Raw genomic sequence first — 15,951 nt, forward strand, 5'->3', positions numbered from 1 at the left:
TTCTGGAGGAAGGAGAGCAAGAGGTTTACTTCCTATCACAGAAGCCCCAAAGAGCAGATTGAAAGCATAAAACATTGCAACTGTTGAAAATGGCAAACCGACAAAAAGTACGGACCTCGGGTCAATCGAGAGCACGCACTGTTAAGTTAACAACCGTCGGGGGGGCTTGGAAAAACGTAGCAGCATCTCAGCTGATACAACAAGCAAATTCACAACACAAGGTTTTACACGCGTTAATCCGAACCAGGACGAATAGCACCTGGAGGGCTAATCCGCTCCAGGCCCTGCACTGATTTACACTGTCTGGGATTCTGCTCTCATGGCTTCAAAGATGTCTTCTACACGCTTATCATGTGAAGATCTATGTGTATACAGCAAAATTAAACAGGTAGGAAAATTAAAGAGCATTTTTGCTTGTGGTAGAGAGCCTCCGCTTTTCCTGCCGAGTCTGTTCGCAGTTTCACTTTTACTGACACATGTTTATGGTATGAAGTGAACTGTAACACATAAACCTTCAATCTTCCCACCGTTGGAGATCTCTCTCAAATGGAATTACATCCAGGGCCTATTAAAGTAAAGGCCAGTCTGTGAAACCGGCGATTCACCTGAGCTAGGATAACATCGCTTACCAGCACCAGAGAAATCAGTGGTTTTACACCCTGACTTGTGACCTTCAGAAACTGCTCCTGGGACAAAAGAAAACACGATGGCCTTTGTCCCGCAACAAGGGTTTAAGTACTTACGCTCTCTTCTTGAAATTGCAGGCCAAAATTCACTGCTGTTGTAAGAATGTTCCCCCCCAGTAATCAGAATTCTCTACCAACCAGTCAGGATGGGAAGGAACTGCATAGTTAATGTGCCTCTGTCAACACCTGAGACACTTTCCCAGCTGTGTCTGAACCAGCAGAATAGCACAGAATGTGGTTAGGATGTGCAGAAGCCGGTACCTGGGTACGCTGTCACTTTGTACGTGCTGCACCACATGAAAACAAATGCAACCGTTTTGGGAGAGCACCAATTATTCAAAACCATTCAACATTCTCATTTGTCAGAGAATTAAATATTTATCTCATTTTGCGAGAGAGAGAAAAACATTTTTAGTTGGTTTTCTTTTTTCTTCCTCCTGCCTGACTCAAGAACACTTCTTTCTGGTTGTGTTTTTCACTAATATTTTAAAAAGGAGAAAGCTCAGGGAGTTCTGAGTTTTAACAAGTAATTTATGGACATTAGGAGCAACCTTGTAGTTTGTATACTGCAGAGGATCATTTTTTTGTAGGAGGACAATCTCAGATTAAAACCCTATGTTTGATACAGAAACAAGTGATTACACTACTTGATTGACCACTAATGGCTGACAAGCATGGTACAACTAATGATTTTGTATTTGTAATGTAATAAGGACATATGCTGTTATGAGAACACAGTTTTAGACTACGTTTTAAAAGCCATACAGAGGGGAATTTACTGTTCATTCTGTCCCCCAGCAAAAAACAATAATTGATCTTAACCCTTTTAAAGGCTCTTTTTTGTATTTAGGACACGATAACAGAAACAGACTGGAAAAACAATTATCTTCATAAGCAAAAAACGTACCAATTTTATTTTCCTCCTATGAGGATAAACTAATTACCTTTATATTCAGTCTAAATGCGCTGATTCGCCCTACCATTCTGTTCAGTTTTGCTTTAAACCAAAGACCCTTTTTTATTCTTAAAGTCTCTTTAAATAAACATATTGATTCTCTGGCTGCAATGGAACTGACATTTTTAGAAAGTGTCACAAAGACTTTCAGGCTTGCATTGATTGGGTTTTGAATGGACAGCCACCGTCAATTATTTCTGGTTGATTTATTTATGATTCCTCGGAAAGAGAGACCTACGCATCTCAGATCAGTCTGTGACACACACATAGTGGCTGCGGATTTTGGTACCTAAAGAGAATACAGAAATGCAACCAAAAATTCTGTCCCGATTATAAAGTATCAAACCATTTCCTACGTGCTGTATGCCTATTATTTTGGATTATGGGACAGAAGGAGAGTTAAATTTGCTTTAAATTTGCTGCATTCTACTATTATTTTATGATGAAATGCTAAGCAACTGATAGGAGCGGTTTAGATACAGTTGATCCTGTTCCAAAACAAAGGTGTAAACTAAAAGACTTCTTGAGATCTCTCCCAAGCTCATTTCTATCACACTTTCATTATGTCCCTCCCAGTGGAAGGATAACTGGCATGAGAGGTCGTACAGCTACGGAAAGATAGACGCCAGTTTACTCTTAGTCACCATCTGGTTTTAACTGGATACAAAAAAGAGGTGGATAAACAGGCAAAGGGAGAAGTGAAGAACAAGGCTGCAAATGTAATACGCAAGTTCTGCATTACAGCCAAAGGTGACTCGGAGAGGAGGCAGACACTCGTAGCAACACCGAAGCTGTAAGGAGGGAGCGAAAGGACATGGTGGTGCGTGGTGACACACGCGGGGATGAGCAAGGGAATCGGAGGGGGACAGCTGGTAAAGAAACTTCACAAATGCTGGCAGAGTGCAGGTAGTAATCAGTTCGCTATTATTTCACATAAGATCTGAAAATTCAAATACTGACGTTTTAGTAACAGGCAGCAGTTGCTCATTTGCATAAATTTTGATATTAGCACTTGTCACTCTGTGACTAGGAGATAAGGGCAGATAGCATTCAAGAGACGCAGACATGAAGTGATATATATGGGTGAGATCCTACTTTTCAAAGTCCTCATGAAACAACCCTAGCTTTACACATCCAGAGATGGGCTCTGAGCCAACTTTTATCATTCTGGGATGAGATCTTGGAGCTATGGTACACAGATCTACGGAAATATCAGTTCTATGACTGAAAAAAAAAAAGCAGACATCATTAAGGCATTGTATGAAACCATCATAGTTAAACATCTGCTATGTTCTGTGCTGTTCTGGTCTCCCCATCTTGAAAAGGCTGCAGCAAAACTGGAGAACATTCAGAAAAGGACAAAAATGATCAAAGGATTGAAGCAGCTTTCGTGGAAAGAATGATGAACAGACTAGAAAAAATACAACTCATTGAGGACAGGAGAGATCTATAAGTCAAGGGTGACATGGAGAAAAAAAAATCGGTGAGAAACTCTCCACAGCCTCTTTCAAAACACTACCAACAGGGTGTCAAACTAAAACTACCAGGAGGCCACCTCAAAACACACTGAGGAGTGAGATGTAGAGTTAAAGCCGTGAAACTCCTTGCTGCAAATGTCATGGATGCTAAAAGCTTCCATAGGTTCAAAGGTGACTAGGCAAATTCACAGGAAAAAAGAATCTATCAAAGGCTGTAGAATATAAAGAGAGCACCTTTGACTCAGGAAGTCCTTCAGCCTTAAAACGCTGGAGGCCAGGAAGAATCACTGCAAATCTGTCGCGCTGCTCTAATAACCTCTACGTATCTGCTAATGGTCACCACCACAGACAGAATGCTGGGCTGGATGGGCCTTTGATCAGACCCAGTGTGGACATTCACGTGTTTTTCTAATGCGCTCCTACGACACCTGGAGCTACACGAGCAAGCTGCCTCGTGCGACGGACGCAGGGAAGCCCCGAAGCAGCTGGTAGTCTGCCCCTGCCAGCGACGCCTGGCTTGCAGTTAAGAACTTCTGTCAGTACAAGCCATAAGGGTTAGGGGAAATAAGAAAACAATAAATAGATTTACGCTCGCAAACCCCTCAATGTTCTATTTGATTGGACATCCTTTTGCCTGGGTACCTTATTTTGTTTATATAAGCTTCTTTTGTAAAATGCATATTTTCCCACTACGACTTGTGTCTTCATCAAAGTTCTGTGATTAGGACTTTGTGGCAGAAAGGCCTACACTGTTGAGAAATATTTTACACCCTTTTTTCCCCCATGTGCAGGAGAACAGTCACAAATAAATCCCAACTGCTCACTGGAACTGCATTTTTAGGAGATTCCATACATGCTTTATCTCAGGCACCTAAACCAGACATGACTGGGTTCAAGGCCATATAAACATTCTGATAACCCCGCACCCTTGGGAATCTTCAGCAGCCCTAGAAGGTCACCAGGGCATTGATAAGTAAGCATACCTAATTTTTCAAGGTATTAAGTGTCAGTCAAATGGTTTGTAAAAAATACCCTAATTATATACCAGGCAAAAATAGGACAAGAGAGCTTGACCTATATCCTGGGAACAATATATCCAAAATGTCAGAGAAACTACAGAAGATATATGTATTAGCAGGAGTTGCATGTGATTCCTTCTGTTGTATCATACTTAAACATGAATAAGCAGCTGGGCAATAGGAATCCAAAGGGAAAGGAGTCTGTGTAACACAAATGATTGGAAGCAGATTTAGTTATCTCCTTTTCCCGAGTTTTTGGATAAAGGGGACCCCTATTTCAAGCTTTTGCCAGGATAAGGAACCAAGGAAGGATCATTTTTCATAGAACTATCTACTTGCATAACTTCTCATATAAATGCACAGTCCGGATGAGCTTCTTCAGTTTTATTCATTCTTGCCACACACATATTCCCCCAGCTCCTGTTATTATTGTTATCATCGAGATGGCATTTGTATTCCAAAGCCCTATTTCCAATGGCTGATAACTTTCTGAATCAATTTTCTTTGAGCTAGAATTTCTCATGCTTGTTGTCAGCCTGAGGGTGGGTGCTCATACGTGAAGGTCTGAAGAAAATCCGTTTAATCATTTTTATGAGGATCAAATTTTTAAATAAACTTAAGTGCATTTTCTGCATTCAGTAAATTGTTTATAGTTTAATGGAAACTAAACTAAAAAAAAAAAAGCTAACATACATGCTGTGACTTAGCTGCATGAAACTCCTTTACTGACCCTAATTCTTCCTCTGTGGTTTGTGACTGCTAAAGAGGTGATATAATTAGTGATATTTCTCTGTCCTAGGTTAAAAGGACAAGGTTTTAAAAGTTATGCCTGAAGAAAAAAAAAAACAAAATAAATTTACGTAGTGCCGTAGCATGCAAATGAAAATAAAAAGAATTGTGGAATTAAAATAAAATATTTGAATTTTGCCCTTATGGATTTGATGTTGCAACTGCATACCAGGCATAATCAGTCAAGCTTCATTCCAATTATACCATTAGGTTGCTATAATTGAATTTGTGTCCAAGGCAAATCCATACACTTAAAAAAACTAAAAATCAGTAAGATGAACTCTCTAAATGGGGTAGAAGAGCATGAGCTCAACTCCCTTTTCAGGTGGAACAATGGTTCCGAGCCAGCACTTGGACAAATATTGAGCTCAAAGAAATCAAAACTTGGAGGGTCTTAAATCTTACAAATAAAATCTGAATACAATTGCCTTTAAAATACCACCTCAGACAATGATTCTCCATTTCTCCTGCCAATCCAGAAGACTATTCATTCTTTTATACTTTAACTTTCCTATAACTATGGATAAAAACTATGGATGTTTCATTGTTACCAGGCAAAGGCATGACCATATGCGATAAAAAGTGTCCTTAGAAACCTTCTGAGGGGTGGAGCAGAATAAATCCTCTGGGACACTTCAGAACAAAGCCGCAAGACACTAGATGTCTAGTGAAGACTGACCCTTTTACAACCCCCGTTCACATATTACATATTTTTTCTTTGATGTATTTATTTAGTGAGATGCCAAGCTGTAAATACTGCAGCATTTGCGTGTAGAACAAACTGAAACTTCCTTAGAAAACTTCTGTCTTTTTGCTTGGAAATTTGGCTCGCGTAGTCTTTGCCAAGCACTCTCGACCACATGTGTGGCCACAAGATGCTGTATTAGTTTGCTTAGGTTTTTAAAGATACGTCTATACACCACAGAACAAAAAAGGTACCTATAAATTCTACATGAAACAACTCCATATCTAAAGCATCATCATTGCTCATGGCATGCAGAATTCCCCTCCCCCTGATTTTAGATCCTATCACTTACAGTATTATAAATGTTTTGGACACCACATGAGATCAATAAAGTATAAACAATAAAAAAAAAAAATCAGCAAAATGGAAAAGGATGTAATCCTGAGAAAGAAAAAAGATACAAAAGATACAAGCTCACAGTTTTCAATAACGTGTCCTACTTTTAATGCAAGCAGTTCTCACCTGAGTGTGTGAAGGTGGTAAGCCTTTTCGGCCGTATACTCCAATCAATGCATCTTTCTGAAGGGATATATTGAACTTTAGAAATTGTGGCTGATCAATGAAGAGTTGTGATCTCCAAAAAATCCCAGGGGGAACTTCTTGTATCGCTCTTCGGCCTATATCAAGTTCTCCAGAATCTATAGTGTTGTTTTCTTGTGCAAATCCCCCTAATTTTCCTGACAGATTAGAATAATAAGAGATCAAAGATTAGTATTCCTTTCTTGTTTTCAATCATGCTTCAAAATAAACCATCAAATATTTAGAATCACCTCAGATAAAATGTTACCTGACAATCTTACCGAACATAAGATCCCAGGGAATTCACTGATTTGGAAATAAAAAGGCAAAGATACCACAAATACCTCCCGAGTAAAAATACTGTAACTTCCCTAAGCATTAGCATTATGGAAACTGTTTTAGGATCTACATTAAACTATTCACTTTTTTCCCCCAAGTATTTTACCAGGGGTTTCCAGCATAAAGTCTCACATTAAAAAAAAATTAAGGTAAAGGGAAAGGCAGCAGAATTTTAAGAATAATAGATACATAAACATAAGCAGTCAAGAGAACTAATATACAGTCTTTTGTACATTAAATATCCGAGCATTTATACAACACCAACAATGTCTACATCTCTAGTTTCGTATTTTTTCATTCTTGCATTCCCCCAAAAGGAAAGGCAATGTTTCTTGCTCTGCTGTGCCTATGTCCTTGAGCCTTCGCTCCCCATAGTGCCTACACCCTCTGCACTCGCTAGCCTCAGCCCCAAGCCTGCTACCACCTCCTCGGCCACGCTGTCTCCTGAATAAAACGTACAATAGCATGTCAAAGTCTGGGACTTTCACTATTTTCTATATCATGAATATGTATTTGTCCTGCAGGCCAATTATTAGGGATAAGAACTGAAGGGCATTACCGATTTTTGTCTCTAAAGCATTTGTGCAGCTATCAGTTAGCCTTGGGAGGCCAGTGACGACAGCTTGGAAACACCCAGAAGAAGCAAAGATGATGCTAACGTGCAAGAGACATGACATTAAACACTAACTCTGAAAAAACAGGCTACTGGTTGTGGCATTAAAAAAGAAGAAAATGAAGTCATCAACTTTAGATACACCCAACAAACTTTTTTTCTTCAGGCAACAGAGCCTGAATCTACCCTGCTGCTTGACTACAGAACAGAGTCATCCAATCCGCAAGGCTCTGCGCCATCCCGGTGACGCACCATCAAATGAACGGAAGGGGTAAAACTTTTCCAGCCCAAGCTGGATGATGCGGTGAGGCACTGGGCTGGACGCCATGGACAGCACAGGTCTGGGATAAACCTGGCTAAACCTGGCAAAGATCACAAACCTTTCTCAAAAGCTCATCAGCAAACAAACTGTGGTTTAGTTGTGTGTCTTCTACCTGCCTGTTTCGTAGGAAGCAGAACTGCTAAGACCGATGCACTGAAGAAGTGGTTTGCACAAACTGCCACCACCCAGCTTTAAAAGCTGGGACAGTTGAGTTTGCAGCAAGTCTTTCTGAGGCCAAAGACTCAGATCTGATGTTCAGGCATGATTTCCACACTGGGAGGCCAGACACAGGCAGTCTTGGAAGCTGGTGCCAGGGTAAAAGCCTACTTAGATCTGATGGAATCAGCGCTGCCCAATCTAGACGCTGCCAAATTCACACGCTGATGACTGGTAATCACTAAACAATAAACACTTGTTTGCAGTATTGATCTGCAGCTTCCTCTATTTCTACATCTGAAATTGAAATAAATGCAAAGATGTGTGTACAAACTTGCTTACCAACACTTGTCAACTCTGGAGTAAGCAAGTAATGCCGCATTTAAGCAGCTGGCACATCAAGGTGAGTCTTGAGTGAAGCAATACAAAGAAAAATGGAGCTGTAGTTGCAATCTGCGCTGTTTTTACCAATTCATACTCTTTTTTCCAGCAGCCAGTCTATTAGAAAGCTTGAACTAAACCCATCAGAATATGATAAGCATGTTCAAGTGATGCTGACTTGTTTGCGTACAAGTGTTCTGAAGAACTGACACCGCTCCGTCGCTGCCCTGTCTTTTATGTTCAAATTCTACATTATTCATCATTTGATGGAACAAAGTGACACAACCTTTTTGCAAACATTTAGACTTAAAAAAAAAAAATAGATTAAAATCTGAAATGCCAGGTGAGGTCACGGATTGATCCTCGCCACTTTTTGTGCATCCAAGATGAACAGCGACTGCTGCTGAATTAAACAGGTACAGAAGCAGTACTGAGCAGCCTTGAGTGGGGGCTTGTCTCATCATCAGAGCTGTGCCACGACGGTGCTGCAGTCACCGCAGATGTCTCACTTACAGGATCATCGTATTGATCAGTGTTCTGCTGAGAAAAGACAGTGAAGTATCTGATCTTGAAGATCTTTATACTTTTCAAGATGAGTCTGATGCTTTTCTAACTTTGGATTTAACCTTTCGCAATATTCATATGTTATTCTAGAAGATGGATCTTTTTTCACTATTTCGGTTCATTTAAGCATTTGTTTCTTACCACTTCCTTCAAATTTATGTGTGTTGTGTTGTATAAATTCACACACTTAAGACTGGTAATCACTAAACAATAAACACTTGTTTGCAGTATTGATCTGCAGCCTCCCCTATTTCTACATGTGAAATTAAAAACAATGATCTCTTACTACTGAAAAGACGAACTAGATAGTTTGAGCAGATGCACTTTCTCAAACGTTTTGACCAACTTGCCAGGAATGGCTATCACTGGGCTTTAACACTTATCCTTAGCAGATAATGGTCCTACTGATTCCAATTTTCTTCACCAAAAAAGAGGTAGACCCTGTAGCGACATGTCCCTTTAACGTCACACTACTTCTCTCAAGATCGTCACTAGTTGTTTCCCCTCCTAAGAATAGGGTGTTGATCATTCTTTGTTCCCTGTTGTATCTCAACGGGCATAAGCAAAATCTCCACAGCGTCATCATTTCCTTTGCACATTCTAAACAGTAACAGTTCTTATACACAGCTTTAAATCGAAATATGAAATGTCATGTTCATTCCCTCAATTCCATAATGACATAACAGTCCAAATAAGAAACCAAAATTTAAAATACATAGCCTCCTGAATGTATTCTCTTTCACTATACTTCTTCTCTATCCCCAAAATTCCTTCTTTCACAGACCCTCCCCAAAAGACAATAATACAAATAGACATATTTATAGTTAAATAACATTTATACTACGATTTGCACTTATATTGCTAGATATACTATTATTTAATTTACAAAATAATTTGCCGTATCACTACTAGATACAATCATTATAGGATGCCTTTATGGTATCGACAATCTAATGCATTCTGGCTAATTAATAGGTAAAATATTTGTTATATTTATCATTTGTAAATTGCATTTCGACTGTCTGAGGTTAGGGTGGACAAAATCTTGAGCTAACAAGCTCAAACAAACATTTAAAGCAATAAACAATACTTAATTATCCTACAAGAAAAATAATTCACAAATATCACTAAAATGACATGAAGCCAAACTCCCTCTCCTTATTTGCAGACATTGTCTAGATTAAAACATAAGATACACTGTAACTGAGTATCTAGAACACAGAATAAAAATGAATGCACAACCAAAACACAAAAATGCTCAACAATAATTGCTGTATAGTGTCATACAAAATATCATTTTCCATCCTTCAAAAGTAGTACTAATTAGAATATTAGGCTGCAAGGCTGGATTTACAGTCAGTAGCACGTTCTCCCATTCCACTGAATAACCTTGTATGCAGATCTATTTCTGTGAGACATCTGCTATATATCCTTCTGCAACAACCATTTCAAGAAAGGAAATCAAAACCTTCCTTAGAAACACACCTTTTTAGAAGAAAAACCCAACATAACATCTAATTAAGAAGTTACTGTAATCTCAAAAAGTGCATTGACGTAAGCCAAAAGAAATGCCCCTTTTCCCATTCACTTTTTTCCTCTCTTGCATTTTTAAAAAATCAGCAACGAAGCATAAATTATCATAAGGTATTTCTGAATGCCACGTATTTTATATGACCTAAAATAAAGCCAGCAACATGTGAGATGTGACGAACTGCTAGAACACAATGGTCAAACAAGCTCTGGTTTTTAACCCTTCTTTTCTATCGCCTAGTTATAAACACAGATAAAGCACTGACGCACCTCCAGTAAATGTTTGCATTTGATTAAGCATGGCTTACAAATTACTTTGGAGAACCTCAGCTGAAATGCCCTATAAAATTCATCACATCCACAGAAAACACACTTTCTGACGCCGCCTTACGCAGCCCTGAATGACGCCTGGCTAGGTAAGCAGGGGATATGTTGCCGGCACTTTACTGTTCATATAGAAAGAAGCACTGGGAGAGGAGGGAAAAAAAACCACCACAAAAGAAACAAACAAAAAAACCTTTGGAAAAGGCTTGTTCAGAGATTCAAGCTTCACTTAACAAACGATTTGCATTTCAGGATGATTTAACATGCTTTTACTGTCAATTTATGACTAGCTATTTCTAGGTAAACTACAGCTGAGTTTTCTTCAGAGGTCATAAGGATGCATTTTTCAAGTTTAAGCTTTACTAATTCATCACACGAAGTACCTGTACTTCTGAGTGGCAAATGAATACCTCGGACACAGTGGGCTCTGATTTTCTGACCAAAGCAGGCCCAGGATTATCCAGAGTTTAGACGAGAGAGTCAAGGAAAACGCCCGGCTCATACATCACTGGGAATTCCTCCCACCTAAATCAGAGGATCAGGATATGACCAGGGGGAGAAAGCGGGGCAGTACTGGAAGTTATTCAGCTGTGGAAGTATCCAAACCAAGGCTTTATTGATTCTTCTTTACAGTTTTCAGTAATTAATAAGATAGCACAGGGTCCCCCTCCTTAAATTTCACATCTAGTCATCACACTTTCCCTTCTGCTTAACTTTCCTTTTGTGGTTTAAACTGTGTATTCTCTGGTCTGTCTGTTGTTTAGTACTGATGTATGCAGATAAATGACCACTTACCATATTCTGCAGAGGACAGCATTTTAACAGACCAGGGAATTAACCCTGTTCTCTTTTACAGTATTTAGCGACGTGAGGAAGGAAAAACGGGATTTGAGATATGTGTTGTTTCCTTTTGTTTTTCAGGCAATGTATAACAGGTTTTGATTTGTAAAAAAAAAAAAATGGTCAAGGGAAAAAGAACAATTTACATTTATAAAATATTTACAAAAACATGTATATATTTTATACAAGAAAGTATATTGGCTACTGAGGGCAGAAGACAGTGGGATGACGAGCTGTCACTGCAGCATCAATATTCATTAACTATACAGTAGTTTTTGCTATTCATTCAAAACAAGTAAGAATACAGAAAGAGATAATGAATACCTAAGTGCAAGAAAAAGGCAGTAGGGTAAAGGAAATGCAAAAAGAAAAAGTCCTACTGGAGAACTTTCATATGCTTACAAAGATGACAAAAAGGAGCGGAGCTGTATCTTTTCTATAACTTGGAGCTGTGATAACTTGAAAAATTTTCAAGATGTCAACTGCTGGCAGAAGCTTCCTCCTCCTCAGTGGTAAGGAGGTCAGCTCTACCTTGTGAGAGGGAAAATGGATTTTTGTGTAATGAAGCAAACACCGCATTCATCAACCATTTAAATCAAGTTTTCCATTCAAAAACTATTGATTTTAAAGCCTCTGTTAGCCAAAAGTGCACAGGCTCTTAAATGTTTTGAGAATCTTAAAGGGCAACATGGAAAAAGGTCGATAAAAAATAATCCCTTTATGTGGTTTGTATTTTAAAAGCTCCTACAACAAAATTAATAAAGTTTTGGTTTTTTTTTTTTTTTTACTTTATGTGTTGGTTGGATGATTCAGACTCGATATTATATGCTAGAGACTTTGAGAAAACAAATGGACATATTATACAAGACCTATTAAATTTCAGAGAGACATTAAGAAGAAAAAGAAGAAAACATCACCATCCGTAGAGAAAAACATAAGCCATTGCATAGTGAGGTCATCATGCTGTTGGAAGCTCCTCGAGCACGAGGTGCCTTCTACACACAGCTAAGAAAGAAGCTTTGAAAATAGGCAAAACCTCCCTGAAGTGCCTTTTCCAGTGCCAATCTTCAGAAAAAAAAAGATTATGTCCCCTCTCTCACAGAATAGGCTTTTGGCTGAAAACTATCTAGAGCTCGTTGGGACTCCCAAAGATTGAATCTTGGTATCAGGTCCCCCTTATGAAATGGTGTGTCCTGTCACCTCGGGCTCCCCGGCTTTGTCGTGACCGTTTCTGCAGCGTGGGACCTCAGCCACCCCAGCACCTCAGGCAGGATGGAGCAAGCCAGCCTCAGCACCGTCCTGCAACCTCTGAGGACCCCACAACAATCACTACGTTATCAAAGATTCTACGGTAAGCGAAGGTTCTGCTTCTCTGGATGTGATGAGAGCTTTTCTATCCTCATAAATATTATACGTAAATTCCCATGAAGAATTTCAGTTTACAGCCAGCTTTCCTAGTAAGATGAACATTATTCCCAGGATTCATCATTCCCTTCACATGCTAGGTAGGAGGAACAGTGCGCTTTTTTCAAGTGAAATACAGCTCCCGATTACAGAATCACAGAATCACAGAATGGTCAGGGTTGGAAGGGACCTCTGGAGATCATCGAGTCCAACCCCCCTGCCAGAGCAGGGTCACCTACAGCAGGTTGCAATTAAAGATTAATTATTGCAATAAAAGATTAGACATCTACATGTCTATTGAAAATTACTATTACTTACAAATGCCCTGTACTTCCATTAAATACCCAAAGTTTTGGAGAAAAAGTGTTAAAGTCTGGCAATGTAGAAAGGAAATGGTCCAAAAGGAGAGAAATTGGTGCCTGTTTCACTTACCATTTTCTCCAGCAGGTACTGTTACAGGATGTGTTGGCACAGTATCAGAATTCACTTTTCCGTTCTCAAATGTATCATTTTCAGTTTGCTGCAACTGCCAGTTGAGGCCAAACAGATGCATTGCTGGTGGTAAAGGATACAGGTTATTTGATGCTCTTAACCACAATGACAAATTGCACAAATAATGGCTTTCCACGCTTTGCAGCGGAATAGCAACTCATACATTAAAAAATTAAATTACAGGAACAAGCATTCACAGACTAATAGTTCAACTTACAATGGCACTAAGCAATTACTACCACTGTCCTTTAATGATACAGTGCTTTCAGTGAACGCAGTTGACAGAAAGCTCACCAGTCTCATTTTGAGTCTTTTACCGGTCCCAAATCAATGTTCAAAAGCACAGGCAGTAATTATGTCCTTTCCTCTTTTTTTCATTTTTGATCCTTCTGAAGAGACAAATCATTTAAGTGAGCTCCTAAATGACCTATAAAATAAATGATTTCGCCAGCAGATGGATCCGTTCTGGTTAGCCAGAAAGGGAAAAGAAAGAGGGCAAGAGGAGAGGAAGGTGGGTGCCGTGGGCGTCGCAGGGCTAACCTAAGACACCAGCGCTGCTTTTCACGCTGTCACCAGCAGCCCCCGCTCCCACCAGTTACCTGCCCATTCCCCACGCTGGTGTATGGAACGAGGCCAAGACCATCAGCAGAGCTGGAGACGCTAGGGCGCTTTGCTCTGGTAATGATCACGCATAAGCCAAGTTTCTGAACTCCTTAATTCCCCACAGCCATGTGTATTAGAAAGGTGATACCGTGTTAAAACGTTTAGCTAAGCTAATTATGAAAGACAGAGTCAACCTTCCATGGTGTTAGAGGGAACTACTTAAGGAACCTCGGTATCACCAGAGATTAATGAATGAACCCTCCGTCTACACTTTTAGAGCAAAAACATGGGAAAAAATTCACCTTAATGCTATACTGTGATACACACAGTGTATGCAATTTCTTGCTATCTGTGGCGTCTCCTTCTCTTCTAATGACTCCGTGATAGCACCAAAATTAATTTTATTGTAATTATTCTAATTTGCATTTGGTATAACATGGGTTTGCTGATTCTATGACAGCAGTTATCTCCGAAGCTGAAATAGTCTTTCAGTACTACTATGGAACAAAAATACACTGGGAAAAAATTCTGTAATAATGCATTTTAACTATTAGTGCAAAATACAAGGAAGATAATTCACTGTATCTTGTTGCTTTTGCTCCTTCTGTCTCTGAAACAGATCAGTGCTGTAGTCACCATTATTAATTTGTTCATTCCTTCTATCCTAATGAGAAATAATTCTTCGTCCCTTTTGGTTTCATCTCTGATCTTTCAACCTCTCTGCGTTGACCATGGCAACCCTTACTTAAGACGAACAGCCACCAGTGGGAGTTCAGTCAGGGAGACAGCGAGCACTGCAGAATTTAGACCTTCTCTGCCAGACCTTTGCTTTAAACCCCGCTCCTTAGCCCTAGCAAAACAGAAAACCAGAGTGCAACCAAAGACCTATTACTGAATGCTTCAAAGACTGAAATCCTCACTACAGATGACACGTTCTCTTTGTTCCAAGTCTCTGACACTACTATTACTCTTCTTTCTCAGACCTTAAATTGTCTGTCAAAGCCTGATAAGGTAGAACGTTCCTTGACCCTAAAACCTTTTTTCTTTTTTCCCCTCCCATCTCTTATAAACCGTAAATCCTACCACCACCATTTTTGGCACATCACTGGAATTAGCCATTACTATTTTGGCCCTGCCTCAGCTGAAATTCTTATTTGTCTATTAATCACCTAATGATTGTATCTGTTTTAATGTATTTCATCAAAAACCCAAGGGTCAAACTCTATTATCTGTTATACTAGTTCATTTCACTGATGGCAATGAAAGACTGCAAACAGCTAAATATTTCATGATTCAAACCCAGTACATTTCTTGTCTTCAGTCTGGAGGTCTACATCACCTCTCCTAACTTTGCTGGCTTCTTATCACTTTTAATACTTTTCAGGAGAAAAGAAGAAAGTGACATTCATTTTGTAAGTCTAGAAGTGCATCCCTTCCAAACACAGGAGCTTAGAACACCATTAGCAACTCTGTCTGCTGGTACTCCGTACATGCCCTGTGCCTCTTCAGGCTCCACTGGGAGGTTAGAAGGGGAAGCTCCGACATGACCTTCTAGCCATTCCCTCGTAATTCAAAACAGCTGGAATTTGAAGCCTTCAAAGGCAAGGACTGTGGGATTTGTATTGATTACATCTCAAAGAACCATAGTTACTACAAGGAAAGTGACAATTACCTTTTCTTTGTGTTTGTATTGATGTGAGTCCCACTGTAGTTCGCCATCAAAGATGGTGAGTAATAGTTGTATACCTCAAAAATACTACTGCTCTCTCAACTTTGACACTGAACTAGCACCAAGTTCAATAAACAATGTTTAATAAAAATGAAGAGACGGATACATGCAGCTGTTACACAGATCGTGAATACAGGAATATTTTTGAAGCAAACCAAAAATGTTGCTTGACAGCTCTAATGACAACCCCAAACTTATAGTATGTACTAATACACTAAATAATTCAACTGTGTAATCTCTCAAAGACAGTACTATGGAATTTAGAGAATTCTCCTTTCACTACAAACGTATGAGAACAACATGAAAGAATTAGACTTGTTGATACAAGACTAAAATACAAAGCGCAATTGCTTCAGAGATGGGGAACTTCAAAGAACACGGGTAAACTGACTAAGACAAATTCAGGCATTATTTTGTCTATTAAGATTTGACTCTTCTCGGACAGCCATCTACGTAAAGGCAA

General features: G+C 39.3%; 1 protein-coding gene across 1 annotated transcript in view; it reads right to left on the reverse strand.

The window, feature by feature from the left end:
- TENM3 (teneurin transmembrane protein 3) overlaps positions 1-15,951 on the reverse strand; it is a 323,623-nt gene that overhangs the window by 86,074 nt on the left and 221,598 nt on the right. Inside the window, exons 7-8 of the mRNA XM_009891787.1 lie at positions 13,097-13,219; positions 6,135-6,349 (exon numbers count right to left, since the gene is read on the reverse strand). Coding sequence (XP_009890089.1) covers positions 6,135-6,349; positions 13,097-13,219 — 338 coding nt within the window. The remainder of the gene's footprint in view (positions 1-6,134; positions 6,350-13,096; positions 13,220-15,951) is intronic.

Source organism: Charadrius vociferus, unplaced genomic scaffold, assembly GCF_000708025.1.
Source record: "Charadrius vociferus isolate BGI_N301 unplaced genomic scaffold, ASM70802v2 scaffold478, whole genome shotgun sequence".
Lineage (NCBI taxonomy): Eukaryota > Metazoa > Chordata > Aves > Charadriiformes > Charadriidae > Charadrius > Charadrius vociferus.